The sequence below is a fragment of the Pelmatolapia mariae genome, linkage group LG17 (genome assembly GCF_036321145.2).
Source record: "Pelmatolapia mariae isolate MD_Pm_ZW linkage group LG17, Pm_UMD_F_2, whole genome shotgun sequence".
Classification (NCBI taxonomy): Eukaryota; Metazoa; Chordata; class Actinopteri; order Cichliformes; family Cichlidae; genus Pelmatolapia; species Pelmatolapia mariae.
The window spans coordinates 927,256-951,249 of NC_086242.1; the positions used below are offsets into that span (position 1 = coordinate 927,256).

General features: G+C 41.7%; 1 protein-coding gene across 1 annotated transcript in view; it reads right to left on the reverse strand.

Annotated features, from left to right (window-relative positions):
- tmem178bb (transmembrane protein 178Bb) overlaps nt 1-23,994 on the reverse strand; it is a 75,344-nt gene that overhangs the window by 26,316 nt on the left and 25,034 nt on the right. The window contains exon 3 of the mRNA XM_063500863.1: nt 12,902-13,015. Within this exon, the coding sequence (XP_063356933.1) occupies nt 12,902-13,015 (114 nt within the window). The remainder of the gene's footprint in view (nt 1-12,901; nt 13,016-23,994) is intronic.

Here is a 23,994-nt window from a genome sequence, read left to right on the forward strand (position 1 = left end):
GCTGGCCTGGATCAAGTATGCACACAATGCTGTGACTTCAGGGAATATTAGCCTGCAGCCTCCTGAGTTGTAGACCACCCCTGTTCCTGCTCTAGGAAGAGGAGATTGTTGTTCTGCCTGTCAGTGTAGGTAAGTGATGAACTGCTTCAAAGTAGCCTTCCATGCTCCTTATCTTCTTCCTTTTGGATACACCAAACACCTTCTGGGCAGTGTCCCTCACCTCTCCAGCTTTACTTTCCCAGTCACCACCCAGAGTCTGTCTCATCTAATTTCTGAACTCTTTGCAGCATCATTGGCCTGTGCCCTCACTTGCTTTCTCTTCTTGATTTCCAAACTCATGCTACAGATTACCATTCAATGCTTCCTAGCTGCACTTTTCCTGACGTCACCTTGTAGTGTCCCATCTCTTTCACGTTCCACTTTCTGTATAGGATATTTTAAGAAGAGGGAGTGTTCCTCGTCTTTTTCAAATATGTATTCACCACTGTCATTTCCATCCTTTTCACATCTGTCATTTTGCATTTCTTACCGTAACACCATCCCCACCCTACACCTCCTTATTGTCTCTATTCCCTTATGTCCATTGAAGTCTGCACCAATCTCTGCTGCGTCCTCTCTGGAGACACTCTCTACAACTTCATCCAACTTACTCTAGAATTCCTCTTTCCCTTCTAATAGACGTACACAGTCACAACAATCAACATTATCCTTTCAGTTTCCATCTTCAAACTCGTTATCCCCTCAAACACTATTAACACGTTTTTTTTTGTCAACATTACCTCTATTACCTCTTTATTACTATATCATGATAGAACAGCTTGACTCCACCTCATGTGATCTTGGCCTTTGTTGGGTTTATATTTTGTTATTGTCATTTGTATTAAGAAATATTTAACCATATATGCTTAGAGGTGTATAATCGATTGTGTAGTGATAGGATGTGTGATCTTTAGTAGTCTGCAGAACGTTGTGTGCATTCCAGAGTGTTCTGGTTTTCACACCCACATCATTGGAGCATGGGAGAGGTCGTACCTTGTCTTATTGTTTTATGGTAGGATAAACGTATCTATATCTGTTTTAGTCTAAGTGCCTTTTGTTTAGATGAACTGCTGGACTTCCAGGCCAGCAGGTTTAGGGAAGTCATTTATGGGGTCATGGTTTGACCCCCCCCCCCCCACACACACACACACACACACACACAGGGTATTCTTTGTTCACATGTATACCTATGTAATATGTTAATGACTCTATGCATATTCATGTAACCACAATAAAAGGAGTGCTATGGGGAACCTGGCTGAGAGTCTGACGGAGGTCAAGTGGTTGGAACGACACTTGGCTCCAGGCAGGCCTCCTCATGCATGAGTAACACAAAGAACGTTGCCTACTTGTGTCTTGTTTTTGCTGTGTAGCGAATTGTCCTGAACGTTCCAGCGAATAGGTTTATGCTACAAACCTTTTTACCTTCCACCTGGTCTCCTGCTGACAAAATATATCTGCCTTCATTCTCTCCTCCATATCAGCTAGCTCCCTCCCTTTATCCCTACTTATACCTTCAAACATAATTTTATTATTACTTGGAAAAGCAGCGAGTCCGGCCAAGCCTGACATTGACCCAGATGGGAAACTTTTCAGCAGGTGAATTTAATTCAACGAGAAGGCTCACCGATCACAGCATAAACAGTAAAAGACCAGGCAACAAAGGAAATTTCATTTACATGCTGTACCTTAGAAACACCAACATATTATAAACATAACTTGATATCAAATGGTGTGTACTGGTTTCCACTAATACTGGGAAGCATATATGAGATTCAACGTCCAAGCACAGAGTCACAGAGTCCCGTGGATGACTTAATTTCCTGTATAAGCCAAATGCTGAGGGAGGCAATCTCTGTTTGTTTATGTGGGAGTGGTGATGAAGTGCAGGGGTGCAGGTTACACCTCCTCAGCTTACAAGTCCAAAAGCAGTGACCTGCATGTTTTAAATAGCAGTAAACCAATGCTTCTGAATGTGTAAAGCCCCTGTCATCTTTTCGCAGGGCTTCCACCGCATAATTACCAACTGCAGCTGCGATATCAGTGCAATAAGACTGAGTGGGAGTGGCTGCCTGGTGAACAATTAGCTTCAGCCACAACCTTTAGCCGCTGCCTCGGATGATACGCTGTCACTCATTGGCAGCTTTCTGCAGCTTGTTATTCTTTTTGAAGAAACAAAATCCCTGAGCTCCAGTTTGAAAACACGTCCCAGCATTGACGGGCTGGAAGACGGATGTTCTGTTCTCTCTGCTGCTGCTTTGATGTTCAGCAGCAACAGAAAAAGGCTTTTCGGTTCTCAGCTGCACAAGTTCTGCTGCGAGTCACTGCAGCTTTGTTTGACTGACAGAAACAAATGAGTAACATGTTCATCTTCGAGTCTTTGAAGCGCTGTCAGTGTCACCCCACTGTTTCCTTAAATCTATGTAATAGGAGTGAGAGAAATTGTCAGCCCAGCCTGAGCTCAATTTCACACACTTGATGAAAGTCAAGACTACGTTGTCATTCTTACTTAATCCATACAAGGCCTCAGGCAGTGTGGGTGGATTTGGTTGTTGACATCTGTGAAGATGAACAGCAAACTATTAAACTTTGCCTGCTGACCAAACAGCCTAGAAAGTCTGAGATGAAGTGGGGTTACTCAGCTGTTAAGAGCAGTAGCTGGTCTTTCACTTCCAGAGACAGGCTGCACATAGATGCGTATGCTTGGGCCAATCTTTGTTTTCATCATATAAAACAAAGATTGGCCCATCAACAAATAGAATTTGTTTAACTTTAAGCTGTTTATTGTTCATGATGATGTTAGAAAGGTGCAAACACGCCCATCTGTCTAATTCACACACATACTTTACTCCTACCAAGTCTAGCCAGTATTAATAATCTCATGGTGAAAGCAAAGCTGCTACAAATACTCATTAGAGTACTCGGCTGCTGGAGAGCAGGTAACGCCTGTCACAGCTCCCCAAGACTTCTGACCTGAGGCCGTCCGTTCCAGTGACTATGACAAAGGAAAAGGGAGGACCCACACGGAGCCCCGATGGCCAATGGCAAGAGCTGCAGAGGACTAAAGGCAATGGGCAGCCAAGACCAGCACTCCCACCACAAGCCAAGGATAGGACCCCAGGTGACTAAGAATCACCCAGCAACTGAGCTGCAGTAGTTTTGCACATAGAGCTAAAGAAAAAAGAGAAAAGCTACAAGAAATGTCTGTAAACATGGATTACTATGTGCCTGACAGTACTGACAAAACTGGACATGTCTGAGTTGAAGATGTGGAGTACAGGAGCTGCACAAGAGGCAGTGCTGCTTTCATTCTTCTTCACTTTGTACACCTCGAACTTTCATGGCTCTGGCTCATGCAACATGAAGAAATGCTCTATTAATTCTGCAGTAGTTGAAAGTATTAGTGGGGAGCAGGAGGAGCAGTACAGCTAGTGGATGATTTTAGGGAGTCATCTGCGAGAAATCGTCTGCTTCTGAATGTATATAAGACCAGAGAGATGATGATCAACTTCAGAAGGAAGACAACAATTACACGGCCTGTCTCTATCCTGGGACCGGATGCTGATGTGATGGAGGAGTACAGGTACCAGGGTGAACCACCAAATCACAGCAACAGTTACCTCAAAGTGCTTCTACAGCTACATCGATTGCACTGCAAGACCCAGGCTGCATAAGGGAATGAGCAGGCTCTATTTCCTCGGTAACCTCAGATCCTTCAACATGTGAAGCAAAGTGTTGAAGATTTCCAATGAATTAGCTGTGGCAAGTGGAGTGTGCTGTAGTCTGCTAGGGAGGCAGAATCAAAGGTGGTGACATCAACAAATTGAATAAACAGATCAGAGAAGCTGGTCTGTGACTGGCTGCTAACTGGACACCTTTGAAGCTGTGGGGAAGAAGAAGTCATTAAACAAACTCCATCATGGACTATCCTTACTAACCTCAGCACCAGAGATGGGCAGTAACGCATTACTGTAATCCGATTACTTTTTTCAAGTAACGAGTAAACTAAGGGATTACTATTGCAAAAACGGTAATTAGATTACCATTACTTTCACGTAAGCACGCTGCGTTACTGCGTTACTAAAACCGTGATTTTTTTGCGAGAATGTCTCATGACAGTGACGTAAGTGAGCGCGAAATTCGTGACAACAGCTGTGTGCAGATCGAGTGTGGGAGAGAGTATGAGCGTGCAGCGTTTAAAGCGTGGAAGTACTGACCTTACTTTGAGTTTGATTCCATAAAAAGTGACAAAAACATTAGTGTCCATTGTGCGTGGGAAGAAAACTTCTTTTTACAGCGAAAAAAACCCCTAAACTTCCAAGCAAGCACCAAGTGCGCTACCACGTAATGGGAAATTCACTCGCGGATTCTTCCACTGACCGCTGCGGCACACCTGCACCAGTGCAAACCTCCACCTGCTATACAGGTGAAAATAGAGCAACAGGACCGCTAGTCTTTGATTTTATTTATTTTCTGCTGTGTTTTACTTGCATCTATTTGAAAGAGTGAGTGTAAACACAAAAAATATTTTATTTTATGTGCAGGAATGTGCAGAAAATAGGTTTCAATGTTAAACAAATTTCTTCAAGTCAGAGCATGTTGCATATAATTAAATTTTTTGCTTGATGCATAAAGTTAAAAGATTAAAACTTTATGCATGCAAGATTAATTAATTACTTTTGAAAATAAGTAATCAGTAAAGTAACGGGATTACTTTTTTGGGGAAGTAATCAGTAATTAGTTACTATTACTTTTTTCAAGTAACTTGACCAACACTGCTCAGCACCACTCGCTGGCAGTGTTGGGCTTCTGTAATCACACTACATTTTTCAGTAATGCAGTAATGTAAAGTATTGCTGTACTAAAATTACATTACAGCTGCAATTATGTGATTACTTGAGGTTCTTCAGTTCTCTGCATGTCAGGCAGATAGAAAGAAATAAAATATGTAAAACGTTTTTTTTTTCTTCCTGTGCAGGTTTCAGTTTGTGTGCAGGCGTGTTAAAGACATATAGCTTTTCAGTAGCAGACATATGGAGATGACTTTTATTTTCTTCAATTTTTTTTATGCTCAACACAAATAAACAGAAATAAGATAACTCTGGTAAATATATATTGGCCCAACTACGACGACCCCTTATTCTTTAACAACTTAATTATGAAACTGGCTACAATTAAGGATCAATATATTGTGGGTGGAGACTTTAATTTGGTCCTAAAGCCTTCTCTGGATCGGTCTTCACCCAAAACATCTTTATTATCCAAGGCAGCAACAGCACTGAACCAAGGTATGAAGGACATAGGCTTAATTGATGTGTGGCGAAACCTTCATCCAGGCCAGAGGAACTTTTCCCTTTTTTCACCAGTACATAACACACACTCTAGAATTGATATGTTTCTTGTACCACAAAATATGATGGTGGCGGTGATTGATTGCTCCTCCTTAGCAGCTACTTTTTCGGACCATAATCCCCTCAAACTCTCCTGGGCTATTAACATGTCACAACCTACAACCCACAGGTGGAGATTTAACAATTACATGCTAGGAGACCCTGACTTCATTTCATATATGAACACTAATATTGAAATATTCCTAGATGCCAATTCAAATTCCTCTTCGCATGCCAATATCTGGGAAGCTCTTAAAGCCTATATGAGAGGTTTGGTTATGTCATACAGTGCCAACAAGGTTAAAAAAAATTAGAGAGAAGATAACCAAATTGGAGGTTGACATTAAAAACCTGGAGCAGGAATATATTGCCACCAAAAAGGAAGAATACCTCAATACATTAACAAAAACAAGGATGCAATACGATAATTTATGCACCAGCAGAGCGGAAGCAGCCATGGCCAGAACTAGATATCACTACCACGGATTTGGAAACAAAACAAGTAAACTACTGGCCTGGCAAATTAAGAAAGAAACAGCTGACAAATTTATACGGACAATATTAACGGAAGATGGTAAACTTCTTGACGAATCAGCGCCCATAAATGCCGAGTTTAAACGATTCTATGAAGATTTGTATAAATCTGAGCAAGGGGCTTTTTACTGCTGAAAAAAGATTTATAGATGGAACAACTCTTCCCAAATTACATAATGAGGACAAAGAACTGCTTGATGCAGATATATCTGAGACTGAGGTACTCCGAGCCCTCAAGTGTTTACAAAATAATAAGACCCCTGGATCAGACGGGTTCTCAGTCGATTATTATAAGGCTTTCTCAAATAAATTACTGACACCACTCACGAATATGATTAAAGAAGCTTTAGAAAATAATAAATTACCAGAGTCTTTGGAAATCGCAACAATCACATTACTCCCAAAACCAGGCAAATACAAACAGAGATGTGACTCTTACAGACCCCTCAGCCTCTTAAATGCAGATTATAAAATATTATCCAAAATAATCGCACTCAGATGGGAAGACATTGTGCCTAAGATAACACACACTGACCAAACAGGCTTCATTAAGAACAGGCACGGAGCAGATAATGTGCGACGTTTGCTCCATATATTGAATACTGCTCAAAAAAATCAAGACCCCCTGCTAATAATCTCCATGGATGCTAATAAATCATTTGACAGGATTGAGCCAAACTTTCTATTTCGGGCGTTGGAAGCTATGGGCTTTGGAGAGAGGTTCACCTGTTATGTTAGGACACTTTTTAATGCCCCCAGAGCCAATATCATAACAAATGATGTGCTCTCAGGCACTTTCTCTTTAACCAGAGGCTGCAGACCAGGTTGTCCAAGCTCCCCCTTGCTCTTCGCGAATGCGATCGAACCTCTAGCCGCTGCCATTCGTACTAGTGCCTCCATATCTGGAATCAAATTTGGTACAAGTGAACATAAACTTTCTCTATACGCAGATGACCTCCTACTATACATAACGGACCCACTTAAATCAATTCCCTCCTTAATGAAGTGTCTTAAAGTGTCCCCGGCCTCTCTGTCCTGGTCGTTGTGTCCTTGGGCAAGACACTTTACCCTACCGCCTACTGGTGTTGGCCAGAGGGGCCGATGGCGCGATATGGCAGCCTCGCTTCTGTCAGTCTGCCCCAGGGCAGCTGTGGCTACAACCGTAGCTTGCCTCCACCAGTGTGTGAATGTGAGCGTGAATGAATAATGGCATTGTAAAGCGCTTTGGGTGCCTTGAAAAGCGCTATATAAATCCAATGCATTATTATTATTATTATTATTATTATTATTAAAGAATACAGTGCAGCCTCAGGATATAAGATAAACTACACCAAAAGTGAGATTATGCCATTAAATATACAAGATAGCCGTATTAGAGCTCTTACTGACCCATTACAGTGGTGTAATAATGGCTTCACGTATTTGGGTATACAAATTGGTAAATCCGAGGATCAAATATTCAAACAAAATTATATCAAATTCTTGGAGCAATCCAAATTTAATATTCAGAGATGGATGGATTTCCCTTTATCCCTCATAGGCAGAATAAATGCTATTAAAATGAATACTTTGCCTAAGTTCATTTACTTATTTCAATGTCTCCCTACAAATGTTCCCAAAAGTTTCTTCAAAGAGCTTAATAAAATTATAACTTCTTTTATATGGCAAAAGAAAAATCCAAGAGTCAAACTCTCCTCTCTGCAGGCCCCGTATTTAGGAACTATTATCTTGCCTCCCAGTACCGATCAGTTTGGATCTGGCTACATGCAGAGAGGAGTGAGGCTAGATGGGTTCCAATAGAACAACATGAGGTGAACCCCATACCATTAAAAGATGTTCCATTTTTAGGTACAAAAAAATGTCTATCCAAACTCACAAACAATTTGATAATATTAAACACCTTCAGCGCCTGGCAGGAATCCCACTTGCTTCTGAAAATAAATATCTCCTTTCTTAGAAGGACACTCCTATGGGGCAATCCTGACCTCTCTCATCACATTGCCGACCCAATATTGCGGGGATGGAAGGACAGAAATATTCAAACTGTTGCTGACTTATACAATAAAGATACATTTATTGACTTTCAACAACTAAAGGAAAAATTCAAACTTCCAGGACAAAGTTTCTTCAAGTTTGTACAAATAAGAGAGCGGGTCAAAGAGAAATCCAAAGGGGCATTCCCCGAGATACCAAAAGAAACTCCTCTTGAAACCCATCTTTGTACCAAACCATGGAAGTCAACAAAAGGAATAGCATCGTCTGTATATGCTATTATCAATGAAAAGTTACCTGATCACAACAAAGCGTCCATAAAAAGAAAATGGAAGACAGACCTGGGCTATGTCTATGAAGAGGTAGAATGGCACCACTTATTGGAACAGGCACAGACCGTGTTAATTTCTACAAAACACAGGTAAGTGCAATTTAACATACTTCATAGGATACATTACATCCCTTACAGGCTACATAAAATTGATAGTAATTACTCCCCCAGATGCTTGAGATGTAAGGTGACAGATGGCGATCTCCTACACATGCTGTGGAATTGCCCAGTGAGACAGGCCATTGAAATAATCTCGAGGGTAATGGGGATCCAAATTGAACTGGACCCAAAACTATGGATTCTAGGTGACACAGGCTCTATCAACGTGAATTACCATAAGAAATATTTTATTTTACTTGCGAGTACAGCAGTGAAAAAATGTATTCTGCTACATTGGAAAGCTGAAAATTCCCCAACACTGAGACACTGGATTAATGAGCTAGTGTCCTACTGCACACCTGAGAAGATATCGTATAGTGTAAAAGGGAAGTATGGAACCTTTGAAAAAATCTGGGGCCCCTTCTTGGCAGTACTACCATCTCTGGACCTAACAGATCATAGAGGTGACGCAAGCCCCCCTGGGTCTGCTTTGAGTTGATCCCCGGTTGGGCTTTCCTGACTCGACTTCCTGAATGGTGTGGTTTTATCGTGGGGGGTGTTGATTCCTGTGCATGGGAGTTTCTATAGATAGGTGTAAATATGGGCTGTCTGGATATACGAATGTGATGAGGTTGAGAGCCATACAGGGGTAGAGGGAGGGTGGGAGGGTTTCGTATGACGTGTTCTGTGCTTTTTGTTTTGCCGACTTTTTTGAGTTCTTGTTCTTGTTTTTGTTTTTTTGTTTTTTGTCCTAATTCTTTCTGTAATTACCAATGTTATTATGTTATTATTATTATTGTTTTCATTATGTTTTTACTTTTTGTGTTTGGTTTTCGGATGTCTGAGGTTATCCTTGAATGGCATGGATACAAGAGTGTTCACCTAGGAGTGCTCCTGTGGTCACAATGGCCTGCCATGTTGTGGTTAGTTGTAGATGTTTGCTGTGTGCCATAGTTGTGAGACTTTTGTTTTTTTGTTCGTTTGTTTGTTTGTTTGTTTTTCAATTTAAAAATGAAAATAAGTTGAGCCACTGTCTGTCCGTCTGTTGAATGGGACGACACTCATATTTCACCGAGTCGCTAACCTGTCACTGAAGTAAAGATATTAAACATCTGGACTGGAAAGGTTTGACCTTCCTGTCATAACTATGAGCTGCGTGTTTCTTTGACTTTGCCAAGATAATGGAGATGAGATGCATCCATCCCTTTTCTATGCGTTTTAGTCAAACCTACAGTGCATTTTATAGATATTGGATACATCCACTATTTCCCTTATTGAGACCAATGTGATGGCTTTTGTCCTCGGCTGCAGCTAAAAAGCCTAATATGATTTGGGGTCAATAATGTCCTCTTAAAACTTGATAGAGTTGAGTCTGTAAAGCCATGAACTGCCAAAGACATGGAAAACAAACAGAGGATCTGCTACTGACTGCAGAAAATATACTGTATTTCTGACCAAGTGCAACACAGAACTATAATGTAAATGAATGTTTGTTACATTTTAGCTAAATGTGCTCACACAGTGCTGATTACGGCTACAATTGCAACTTAAGCCTCTCTTGTATCTCACAGCAGACTAGAGTTGTAAAGCTAATGTCTGTGGTAGCACTGACATTAGCTTTAGTGCTGTCTTTGTGCATCAACCAGCAATGACTGGAAATACAAAGCTAAACATGAAAACAACCACAGAGCAAGACACAAAAAGGCCACACCAACTCGAGAACCAGGATTTTTATCATTGCAGGGTAAATAAAACATACACTGCAAAGTAACAGAGAATATACTAAACATAACAAATTAAATATTACAGAAAAACATTTAAAATAACACCAAGAACAGTTTGATGTTTTCTGTGAGTGGTGTCCCATGTGCCCTGTGCCACACACCACAGGACACTTCCTGGAGCCAAGTGTCCATGCCTTGATGTTCACAGCTGTTTTGGTGGCACGAGACACCTTTACATAATATAACCTAAGAGCTTTTAATGCTGTCGGTGATTGTGTAAGTCTTCAAAAGGCCCTGAACCTGAGAACATGTAATCCCTTCCCCTGACACCAGTGTGTTATGACTGTAAAGCAAAAACTGTGTCAACATATTTAGAGAAGATTAAGCATTAAACTAGAACTTTCCTGTCAACAATCATTCTGCAGTGTTGGCTTTGCCAGAAAAACTCTGAAGTTTTCAGTGTAACGTCTAAGCATTAGCTATAGAAAGAGCAGCTCTTTTCTTTTCTTTTGTTACTAATATTTGTTTGATTTATCTTCTGTATGATGTTGTCATTCATACAAATATTATGCTAAAGCATAATTTAGCTTAAAATGCGAAATATACAACAAGCCCTGTAGCACAGTGTATCTTTAATGCCGCCCTGTGTCCAGTGTTTTTAGCTGCCTTGCCGTCTGAGGCTGTTTCTTCTTTCTTTCATGGTTTTGCAGTGACAGTCACACTGGACTGAATCAGTGGGTGAAGTTCCAGTTTCTACATGTAAATTTTGCAATTTCTTATAAAATTCTTTCATTTATGGTGCAAGTCTAAGAACTTGGTGCACACTAAATATTTATTCAGATAACATAAACAGAAAATTCAAGTTTCAAGTTTTATTGTCATGTACAGATAAACAGTGTAGCCACATTTATCCATAATGAAATTCTTTGGCTCGTGCTCCTCAGCTTTACATGAGCATATAGAGAGTGTGCAGTTATATTGAGAAGAAAATAACGGAAAATGGCAGTGGTAGTAATAAAATAATAATAACAACAATAAAAAGGAGAGGAACAAGTATTAAATATTAGAGAATTTAGTTGGTATTTACAAATACATCCATAGCTTCAACCTTCAATATATTCTAGAAAGATCTGAAGGTCAAAGTTGTGAAGATGACACTCCTTTGTGGTTTTATAGCAGAGCGGAGCTTTTGTGTCACCTGACAGTTAAGGACTATTCAGACTGATAGTTATTTCCATTTGGCTCAGTGGTTTAGTGACTGACTCTCTACAAGTCACCACACTGCTGTCGGAGACACTGACGTTAAAGATGGTTTCTAGTATTTCAGTTAATTTGAACTTTATTTCTCCTGTATTGGCTTCCCTTCATTGGCTTCCTGTTAAATCCAGAATTCAAAATCCTGCTCCTCACATACAAGGTCTTAAATAATCAGGCCCCATCTTATCTTAATGACCTTGTAGTACCATATCACCCTATTAGAGCACTTCGCTCTCACACTGCAGGCTTACTTGTTGTTCCTAGAGTATTTAAAAGTAGAATGGGAGGCAGAGCCTTCAGTTTTCAGGCCCCTCTTCTGTGGAACCAGCTTCCAGTTTGGATTCAGGAGACAGACACTATCTCTACTTTTAAGATTAGGCTTCAAACTTTCCTTTTTGCTAAAGCATATAGTTAGGGCTGGACCAGGTGACCCTGAATCCTCCCTTAGTTATGCTGCAATAGACGTAGGCTGCCGGGGGATTCCCATGATGCATTGAGTTTTTCCTTTCCAGTCACCTTTCTCACTCACTATGTGTTAATAGACCTCTCTGCACTGAATCATACCTGTTATTAATCTCTGTCTCTCTTCCACAGCATGTCTTTATCCTGTCTTCCTTCTCTCACCCCAACCAATCACAGCAGATGGCCCCGCCCCTCCCTGAGCCTGGTTCTGCTGGAGGTTTCTTCCTGTTAAAAGGGAGTTTTTCCTTCCCACTGTCGCCAAAGTGCTTGCTCATAGGGGGTCATATGATATGATTGTTGGGTTTTTCTCTGTATTTATTATTGTGCATCTATTGTACAATATAAAGCGCCTTGAGGCGACTTTTGTTTTGATTTGGCGCTATATAAATAAAATTGAATTGAAATTGAATTGAATTGAATTGAATTGAATTATTTATATAGTTCCAAATCACAACAACAATCACCTCAGCATGTTTTATATTTTAAAGAAAAGACCCTACAATAATAGACAGAACCCCCCTGAAAATACCCCAAAATCAGATGACCGCTCTTTGAGCAGATTTCAGTCCTTAATTATTGGATTATTGTCAAAAGTGGAAGAAATTTCTTGTTCCAAAACAAAGTGGTGGACAGATGAACAGAAGAAGTGAGCGCGCTGTGGTGGACCTCCTGCTTTGATTCATCTACAACGATCTTTGTCCCACAGAAGTGAATTTCAGAAAACAATCTGTCTCTTAGTCAACAGCAGAACAGCAGTGAGAAGCCTGTGTTGATGAATTAAAGGAAAAATAATAATGCACTGATTGATTTAATTAAGGTTTAATTGTAGTGTAAGTTTCCTGCCTTTTTACCACCTTTTCCTTTGAATATTATTATTGGCTGAAACTGTAATTTGAAGGGAGGAAAGTCAGTAAAGTCATTATTGAGACAGAGGAATTCTGAATCTGTTCATTAGTAGATATGAACATGTAACTGTGTGGTAGAGACAGAAAACAAATGTACTCAAGCCAAACCATCTCTACATAAAATGAAAGGAGTTTAAGTCACAGTAGGAAAAAAAGTAGCAGACTTACGGAGGGCGTGCCATTCGTCCTGCCTTATTGTCTTGGTGATGTTGTAGGAGAGGTTTTTGGGTATCGTAGCTGAGGAATAGTGATACTTGATGTAGGAGCACCGAGTAATGGAACCTGCAAAGGAACAAAAGGTTTTTGTATTGTTTGTTTGTTTGTTTTTATAAACAGAATATTTACACAAACATTCACTCTAATGATACACAGACTGAGCAGAAGCTTCAGTACAGATGTGGTTCAGCTGGAGAGGCTGCGTTTGCAGTGGACACACAGTCAGGTGTCGTCCCTGAAAACCATTTGCTTTGATAAGAGCTTCCTGTGCCAGTGGTGAAGAAACTCTTTTAACATCTCTACAAACCACAGCGGTAACACAATGGCTGCGTGAAAAATTATGTTCTTCTAAAACTATTAACTAATCAATCAGGAGAGCCATTCAGTGTGCACTCATAACAGTACAGTGTTGGACAGAGCATCTATCATAAAAACAAGAAAGCACAAATATTTTAGAAATCTGTCAAATACTTGATCAAAACTAAACATTATATCATTACTTATGAGGAAAATAGCAAACTAAATTCATGTTCAGGAAGGCAAGTATGTATAATAACTAAATATAATACTGTAATCTATCCATCCATCTTCTTCCTCTTATCTGGGGCCGGGTCACGGTTGCAGCAGCCTAAGCAGAGAAGCCCAGACCTCCCTCTCCCCGGTCACCAAGGCGTCTCTCGGCTGGCCTGGGTCTGCCCTAGGCCAGAACACCTCATCCAGGAGGCGTCCTTGCCCAAACTTGTGCATAGTAGTGGACTGGCCATTACAGAAAGATAACAAATTATTATGGTAATTACCAATACTGTTAATTTAGGCAGCAGTGGCATAAACACTACATTGTCAGTCACTGAGATTGCTGTTATCCACTGTGATCTCTACAATCTGGGTGGAGGGTGCTGTTGGGGAGGTGTAGGGGCAGGTGATCTTAGTGGGCTGTTTGTTTGCTTTGAAGCCTCTCCAATGTGGATTTGGCTATTAGAATGGACTGGTACTTAAATAGTCCATTTCTAGTCTGACTCACTACTTAGAGCACTTAATAAACAAAATCCACACAGAGGAAAAATGGCTTTTATTACTCAAACATCACAAAATCATGACCATTATCAGCAGAGATCAGTTGACCTGACAGAAAGACCCTAACCAGGGATCAAACGAGGAACCGTCTCGCTGTCAGACGTAAGTGTTACTGCATACCCATCATTCCAGTGCTCTTAGACTGGAAACTTGTGGCCACCCTGGCAGCATGTGACTCTGGACAGGACACACATGACTATCCAACTCTCACTGTTTTTCTATTCCCCTTTGTTAAGTGTAATGGTTATGTTTAAGCAAACTGATGCTCCATAATTAATTCCAACATCTTCCTACTGTGCACTGCTGCAGCATTGCACATAAAAAATCCCCATGTGTGCTGTTGTTACGTACATTTAGAGCCCAATTACTCAATAAATCGGAAAAATACAGGTTTTTTGGCATGTTTTGGAAATTCTTTTGTTACAAAAGTTAAAATACTTCATGAATATGATGAAGATATCTTTCCATCATATTTCTGCTTACTCCATTGTCAACTATTTGTTAAAGGCGATTGTTTCATCTGCTTTTTTCTAGCTTAGTGTAGCCTTTACATACATTCCTCTTGTAGCTCTGTGGCCCGGTCCCACGCCAGAACAGTGACTGTGATGCTGTAGGTTCATAATGAGGCTGTAATTTCCTGGCTGGTAGAAAAAGAGCCGTTTCCTTTTGACACCATTACTGCATGTCTCTGGCAAGGCTACGTGGCTTTGGAGGTTTGAATTACACAAACAAGACAATCATACCACCACACACACACACACACACACACACACACACACACACACACACACACACACACACACTGCTACACCGTGGTTTATGTGAGCGTAACATAAGGGTTAAAGCAAAAGCCAATTCACAGATAAAGGTGAGGTTTATTGCTCTGCCTATAATACCGAAAGCATAAACTCCAAGGTGAACCAAGGCCCAAATAACAGACAAAACAAGCAAACCTAAGCAAGTCCTAGCCCTAACTCCCTACCCAAAGAAAACTTTCAAAAAAAGTAGTTCCCACTTTCTGCTTCAATGCTATTTACAAATGGGCAAAGCTATTGGCAGCATTAATCACTATTAATCACTTAGAGGCTGAGGACAGTCTACTGCTGAATACGTTTGGACATGGCCAGCACTGGTTGGCCAAGAATCTCCTAGTTTTTTATTTTTTTAAGTTTTCTTCATCATTAATGTAATCCAGTGATATTTACCAGTATTTCCAATCACAGAGAGCACAGCTAAAAAAAAAATTAAAAAGTCTAAATAAAATGCTCAAATACTATATCTCACAGAAAACATTTTATATTATCCAGAGATTATTTAAATAAACTTTAAATAAAATAATGCAGAGCAAATTTTTCATTTCACCTTTGTAAAGCAGAAAATAGGTAAACAGGTAAATAACGTATTAAGCTTTGTACCCAAGAAAACAAAGGAAGGAGGATTAGTTAAATGGTCTTTCTCTATAATGAACAATTCAAGCTACATTAAATGCATCACAGACAAGTGATGGAGCTTTTTGCTGTGAGGCAACAGTGCTGACCACTGTGCTGCCTTGTTTGTTTGTTTGTTTGCTTTTTGTTGACACACTGCAGTGGCAACATTTTGTAATTTTAGTAGAGAGCAGCTGTGATCAACTATAACAAACTACATTACAAAAATCTGCTTGGCTAAATAAATACAAAGGAGAGCTTCCTGTTTTAGTGTGAAAAGGGCATTTCACGCAGGCCTTTGCAGTGTGCACCCCATGATTAACGGGCTTATAGATTGAACCAGCTTTAGCATCAGTAACTTGGTGTAATAATCTTCTGTATCACATGATCATTGTGGAGGAATTATGGCCAACTTTGCTTCAGTTCACTGAGGTTTCTGTCACAGGATTTTAGTCGGGTTAAGGTCTGGACGTTCGGCCACTGCAACAGCTAAAGTTAGCACCTTGAGGTGCCTCAATATAAATAAAACTGAATTCAGTGCTGCCTGCTACGCTTGGCATCGTTGTCCTTTTGCTTGACCTAATTTTTATCCAGCTGTTCAATTAGCAATCGAATTTTATATCTAAAACAAATAATAAAAAAGCAATCCCAGAGATATAAGATATTAGGTTTAGTCATGACCTCAGTGATACTATTAACATTGAAATAATTAAACTATGAGTTTTGGAATATAAAATATATCAACATATCAGTAACTGAAGTCAATCAGGCAAAGTATTTAGAAAATAAACATCCTCTCCACCATGTGCTGCTAATCAGAACCAATCATAGGAGTAATGCGTGGCCTTGGCATGAGTCAGAACAATCAGTGTTTAGGAAAGTGAAAAGAAGCAAATGAAGAATGACATCACCGCAATGACATCAGACATCAAACGTATTCACCCAGTTATTTCACAAAATGTCACATAAAGCTATACACTCTACACTACTGTATGTTCTTAGTGTATAAATAAATACACAATGTCAAAATTTGATAACAGAGATTGCACTACTGTCAGTTTGCTCCATCAACAAACTCCTATAGAGGTGCTTGCATTATTAGACACAGTACATATAAGGACTATAATGTGACACCGAGCTGAAAACACAGCAACACACAAAATATAGAGAAACTGAATTAATATGACACTGGAATAGAAGGAATAATTTAAAAAACAACCGTTTCTTCATTGAGATCTTTAGAAGCCATGATGTCAAAAGTATAGAACGCAAATAAAAATCGAGTGTTAATGTCTCCTCCTCTTCTTGGAGTTGTACGTCCTCGATACCACATTCTGACTTGCTGAAAAACAACACACTTCACTGTGGAGACTGTGAGGAGTTGATATCAGTGGCATCTATTTCCTCCTGCGACCGGCTGGTAGCAGCTGTACGGCACATATATCAATGGCTTGACTCTTATTCATACTGTTCAGCTGGCTTCTCATGTCTTACCTTCAGGAGGTTTTTGGCTATAGCTGGTTCCCATTTGGTGTGTAGGTTCTTGTTGCTGTATTGTATGTCTGCTAATCTGCCTTCTGGCAACTCTACCCCTTCAGTCAGGATCACCTTTCCTCTCTTTGCAACCGTTTGGTCACACTTATCCAAACGGGCCCATTCATGTCCTGATGAATGACTCAACGTCTCTCTTACTTCTGACATGCACCTTGATATCATCCACGTACAGGAGGTGGCTGACGGTAACAACACTCTTGAATCGTTATCCATATCAGCTGTTAGTGATGAGCTTGTTCGGGGCAACACCAAGATGTTCCCAGGCCAGCCAAGAGATATAATCCCTCCAGGTTGTCCTGGGTCTGCCCGGGGGCCTCCTCCTGGTGAGACATGCCTGGAATACCTCACCCATTAGGCATCCAGGAGGCATCCTTGTCAGATGCCCGAACCACCTCAACTGGCTCCTTTCGATGTGAAGGAGCAGCAGCTCTACTCTGAGCCCCTCCCGGATGGCTGAACTTCTCACCCTATCTCTAAGGGAGAGGCCAGCCACCCTTCAGAGGAAGCTCATTTTTGCTGCTTGTATTCGCGAGTTCGTTCTTTGAGTCACTACCCACAGCTCTGACCGTAGGTGAGGGTAGGGACGTAGATCGACTGGTAAATTGAAAGCTTTGCTTTTATACTCAGCTCTCTCTTCACGATGGACGGTACAGCATCACTGCAGCCGCAGCAGCGATCCATCACATCGTAAATATAAATGATTCTATCTGCAACTCTCAGACAAGATTCAAAAGTCTGGTCTCTGTCCAAAAAGTGTTTGGTTTCAACTGAATTTCACTGCAACTTTAAGAGCACTTGCACTATTTTCTTGATCCTTAAAAAGTCACTTAAATTCAACCATAGTTACTGGTTCTGACAGTTTCAGCAACTGTTTCCTGCTAAAAGGGGGCAGTATATTCAAAACCTATAAGCTCTGTTTGACTTATTATTTAAATAACTTTTTCAATATGACCTGTTGGATTGTTGTGTTTCACCAACACAAAATAATTTGGAGACAATCTGCTTTTGCTAAATCAACATAATTACTTAAATCAGGTTAGGCAGGTTATGTTTTGAGTAATGGGGAGAATCGGCAGTCTAGTCCATGTTTGAAGTGGGGAAGGGAAGTTTGTATGAAACATTCGGCATCCTTCTGCTCTCCCCTTGGCCTGAAGCTGCCTGTGTTTCCACATTTGATTTCCTGAGAAGTGCTAACCTCTCCGGTGCTCGTCTCTGTGGACAGAAATGCTTGAGCAAGCCAAATTCCAACCCTTTGGCATATTTGTGTGCTGGCAAACACATTACATTACATCCTTTCACTGAGATATCCTCCTTCCAGCAGTTAGACTCAGGCACACTGCTCTCACAAACCCAAATGGATTTCTATCTCAGTCATTTTAGTTAAATTGCCCTTCAGCCTTCTGCAAACATCTCTGAGCCAGACACCATTTCCTCTCCATTACTGATAGTGACTGGAAGTGATACTGAATGAGTGGGGCTGTGTGCATTTCTATACACATCCACTCATGTGAGTGCTTTTCTGTTTTCAGTCTCTGGATGTCTAAAGCTTTATTTTTGGGCTCAAAGGCCTTAGAATAAAGAAGAGCAAAGGTCAAACACCATTGCATCACATTAAAGGTTCATTGGAATGTTATTATACTCTGCTTACTTGAATATGATAATGAAGAGTTGTTATGTGAACATACAGTTAATAGGACTCCGGCTTGCTGCTTCTTTCTGCAGGAGAGGATGGATCTTTCGATGGTTACCTGAAATCCTACCTGAAATATCCTCTACACTCCTGTGTGAATCTAATGTATTCATATGTATTATTCTTTCGTACTGGAGGGGCTCGAAGCCGAGTGTGAAGCGGTGGGAATGAGAATCGGCACCTCCAAATCTGAGGCCGTGATCCTCAGCTGGGAAAAGGCTTTGAGTGCCCACTCCGGGTCAGGGATGAGTTCCTGTCCTGGAGTTTAAGTATCTCGGGATCTTGTTCACGAGTGAGCGGAGAAAGGAGCGGGAGACGGATCGGTGCTGCGGCTGCAGTCATGCTGTACCGGTCCGTCATGATGAAGAGAGAGCTGAGCGTTCCTGCTTATCACGACTATCACGACTATTCTTCAGCTTTGTTTTAAAAGGTCCTCTGCCTACTGACAAATCTGAAATATTGCGTCAAAATTCTTGGAAGATCTGGGGTGGCTCTAGAGGTAGAACAGGTCATGTACCAATCTGAAGGTTGGTGGTTTGATCCCTGGCTGCTCCAGTCTGCATGCAAATATCCTTGGGCGAGATACTGAGCCCAGGGTGCTCTCTGATTCATCCATCAGAGTGTAAATGTGTGTGTGTTTCCCAGATGAGCATCAGTGTGTAGTCTGTAAGGTCTTAGATACAAATTTGTTCCTGGATTTTCTCGTTTTGGCTGCAAACAATTTTAAAACAACTTCATTGTTTTATAAGCATTAAACATGATCCTAGAACAGAGCAGCTACTTGTGCCTGATGATCTTATATCATTTTTGAATGTAGCTTAAGCTAAACCCGAGTTCTGTGCTTATATTTATTCCTGACTCTCAGAGGTGTTTAAGTCTGAGAGTCAGGCGAAATGATAAAAACTAAAATTGTCCTTTAAACATTAATTTAGTGAAATATTAGATTATCCTATCAGATTATTATGAAGGACAGACAAAGACAAATATATACACAAACTATACTGCCAAAGATATTCACTCATCCATTCAAATCATTGAGTTCAGGTGTTCCAGTCACTTCCATGATCATAGATGTATAAAATCAATCACCCAGACCTGCAGACTGCTTCTGCAGACATCTGTGAAAGAATGGGTCGCTCATTTCTTCAATGCTGAGATTTCCACAGTTAACTGTTAGTGGTATTATAACAAAGTGGAAGTGACAGCAGCTCAAACACAAAGTGCTGGGCCACATGAAATCACAGGTCGGGTTCGACGGACGCGCAGAGGTCACCAACCTGCAGTTGCATTCAGATTTCCCAGAGGACATTGGGGAATGGGATTCCACGGCTACACAGCTGCCTTACATCACCAAAAGCAAAGCATCAGACACACTGCTGTAAACCATGCTGGACATCAGAGCAGAGGACATGTGTTCTCTGGGCTGAGGAATCGCACTCCTCTGTCTGGCAATCCGACTGACGACTATGGTTTTGTCAGTTGCTGGTTTTATGTAGACTGCGAAACATTCCCAGTGGAAACCTGAGCTTTTACTTTTTCTTTGTTCTTTGGTGGTCATAGTAGAAAGGTTAGACAGTCCTCTGCCAGATGGAAGGTCATGCTATAGTTCAAACCCTGCATGGACTCATTTTTGCATGACACACTTCATCTCTCCCTCTGTCCATCCTCCCTCCTCCTGCCAGTAGGATTAGAAGGGAAAGCTGACAGCCATCCCTGATGCTGTGTTTTCCCAGTTGGGAGACACAGAGACACAGATGGGTGTTGGAGGCTTTATCACGTGAGTGGGGGAGCTTGTTCATGTCAGTGGCACAACAACCTTTAAGGAAGTGACTCCTTCAAGGCCACACGCCAACACAATGCAGAGTAACTACCTAAACTTTACTCACACAGAAGCTGATTATGTTGTTAATGGGTGAGTTCTTATACAGCACTCAAAGCACTTTATGCAATATTACCATTAAAATTTAGATTTGTTTTGGAGCCTTTATTTAACCTGACAGTGGAAACCGTAGCTAACATGGTTAGTGAGCATGTGTTTCAATGGAAGGAGAAATCTGATCTCTGAAAATGTGCCCAAGCGTGAACAGAACATATAAACTAGGTTTAAACCTCGGACACGGTCAAGTGATTGCTTTACTTAAAAAGCCAATAATCCAGCTGATTATAGACTGATTTCAATCTTCCTTCATTTCAACATTTTTCTCCAAAAAATCATCAAAAGAGAGATATACATCATCTATTTCACCATCTGCAGAGCAGTGGTTGATTGATTGATTGGTTGATTGATTGATTGGTTGATTGATTGATTGATTGATTGATTGATTGATTGATTGATTGATTGACTGTAATCTGAATGCTACATGGACACACAGCCAGTCTGCAGGAGACATCTACAAATATATAATTATTTCTATCACTGAATTGTAGCTACAGGTGCTTTTGACTTCAAATTCTCATCAAATGTCGATAACAACCCGTCCAAACCACACGCACACTAAAATCAAACTAAACATGTCCATAAATTAAGTTACATGTAATAACGAGAAATGTCACAGGGGAAAAGTGCTGAACACAACGCATGGAAAGTCACGACAGCAGCTGAAATCTATCAGTAATTAGAAAGTAGTCCTGCCACTTAGAGCAAATTAATATCAGCTGATTCAATCCTGATGCCTATAAAAAGGTCTCTCATTACTGAGGCGTCACACACTCACTCAAGACCTTCACAACCTTATTGTTGCAAAACATACTGGTGGCACTGGTTACAGAAGAATTTCTAAACTGGTGAAGGTTCCACTGTTGGGGCCATAATCGTGAAGTGGAAAAAACCCCATTTCTGGCCACGACCAGCTGCTCCCTGTAAGATTTCAGACAGAAAAGTGAAAAGAATCAGCAGAAGAGTTGTCCCAGAGCCAGGGCCCACTTGTAGAAAGAAACAAAAAGAAATGCTTTCACTACCATGGCCTGTATGCATGCTCACCATGTAAGACTCCACCAGTGAAGAAAAAGCATTTGTCACAGGCTTGGTGAGTGCTGTGTGGGTTTTCTATGTTTTGGCCACCCCTGGGTGGAGTTTACATCAACCTGGTCTCATCAGTCTTGTGACTCGCCTTGTGTTCCTTGTGCTCCTAGTATCTCCTCAGATCTGGATCATTGCGTGACTTCACGTTAGTCTCTCGGCCAGTCAGTACGGTTAGTCTGCCGCATTACGTGTGTGTTACGGCTGCCTGTTTGTTATCTCCCCAGGAGGAGCGTGGAGACGAGAGGGCAGCGAGCACGAGGTGCTCAGACACTGAGGAGCGGGGACAAGGAACACTGACACTGGGAAGAGGACATGTCACGGGAGTTGGGAACGCACTGCGGATTTATTGTTATTTTCCCTGCACTGTAAATAAACACACTGCTAAGCACACAGAGTCCAGCATTTGGGTCCTTCTTCCTCACATCCCCATGGTTGGCCAGCGTCAACCGTGACAGAAAGATCCAGCCAAACATGGGCCTAGCGGACTCTGAGGAGAGGCTCAGGAGCGAGATGATGGACAAAGTTTACAGACTGTGTGATTTGTGGTGGGAGAAGCCCGGGGAAGGGTTGCGTTGCGCCGTGGAGAGGCGGCTGCAGGAAACGCTTTTTAAATTTCCCTGGCTGGTGGGCTCTCTCAACCCAGTAGTCATGGACTTCCTGCTTTCAACCCTCCACCTCCACTCTCCTACTCAGGCTGCTCACCGGCCCGGACAGCCGGTGGATTCACAGCCTGAGGAGGAGCCCGCGCTACCCGTGGAGAAGCTCAGCGAGCCGGAGAGACCAGCACGGCCAGCGCGTCCACGTCCAGCACAGCCAGCACGTCATGGATCGTGTGCCATGTGACACTGTGGCTCATTGGAGCTGCGCCGCCGCCACTGGACCCGTGTCAGGCCACCGGAGATGCAACGCCGCCGCCACCGGACCCATGGCCGCCCGCCGGAGCTGCAGCACTGCCGCTATTGTACCCGTGGCAGGCCGCCTGAAGTGTCCTGCCGCTATCACGGCACCCGAGGTAGGCCACCCGATATCTATTTTGTTATAGATATCGGCTGCCTGAGACTGTTCTGTGGGGATTTTTCTTTTTTTTGCACTACTGCTGGATGCGCGGTCTGACTTTGGGACTGTGACCTAGGAGGGTTTGTTGTTTTTGCTTGTTTTTGGGTTTGGTTCTTTGGTGACAGTGGGAAGGAAAAACTCCCTTTTAACAGGAAGAAACCTCCGGCAGAACCAGGCTCAGGGAGGGGCGGGGCCATCTGCTGTGATTGGTTGGGGTGAGAGAAGGAAAACAGGATAAAGACATGCTGTGGAAGAGAGACAGAGATTAATAACAGATATGATTCAGTGCAGAGAGGTCTATTAACACATAGTGAGTGAGAAAGGTGACTGGAAAGGAAAAACTCAATGCATCATGGGAATCCCCCGGCAGCCTACGTCTATTGCAGCATAACTAAGGGAGGATTCAGGGTCACCTGGTCCAGCCCTAACTATATGCTTTAGCAAAAAGGAAAGTTTGAAGCCTAATCTTAAAAGTAGAGATAGTGTCTGTCTCCCGAATCCAAACTGGAAGCTGGTTCCACAGAAGAGGGGCCTGAAAACTGAAGGCTCTGCCTCCCATTCTACTTTTAAATACTCTAGGAACAGCAAGTAGGCCTGCAGTGTGAGAGCGAAGTGCTCTAATAGGGTGATATGGTACTACAAGGTCATTAAGATAAGATGGGGCCTGATTATTTAAGACCTTGTATGTGAGGAGCAGGATTTTGAATTCTGGATTTAACAGGAAGCCAATGAAGGGAAGACAATACAGGAGAAATCTGCTCTCTCTTTCTAGTCCCTGTCAGTACATGAGACCAGCTCTGTCACTGGGACAGTCTTGATTGGTTTCATCCTCTCTTTATGTGTTTAGCTTATTGCTCCCCATCATATTGTCCCTGCCTTGATGCAAAGTCCCATTTCCAATCAGTTGAAAGTGTGAAATTTGCATCAAATTTGCATAATGATGACAGCCTTCCTCAAGAACTGCTGCAGACTGCGCTCCCTGTCCGCCTCTTCTCTCCTTCTGTCTTTCCTGTTTCATGATTTTTTTTGTGTCCGCTAAGCTCTCCGCCTCTCCGATCCTCTTTGTGCCCTGCCTATTCATACAATGAGAGAGCGGTCTGGCAGTCCTCGAGTCTAAGCTTGTTGCTATTATTAAACCTGTGGTGTCAACGTCCACCACTCCAAATCCAGGAAGCAACCAGCAGATACAGACACATAGTTACAATCACGTACCTGACACCAA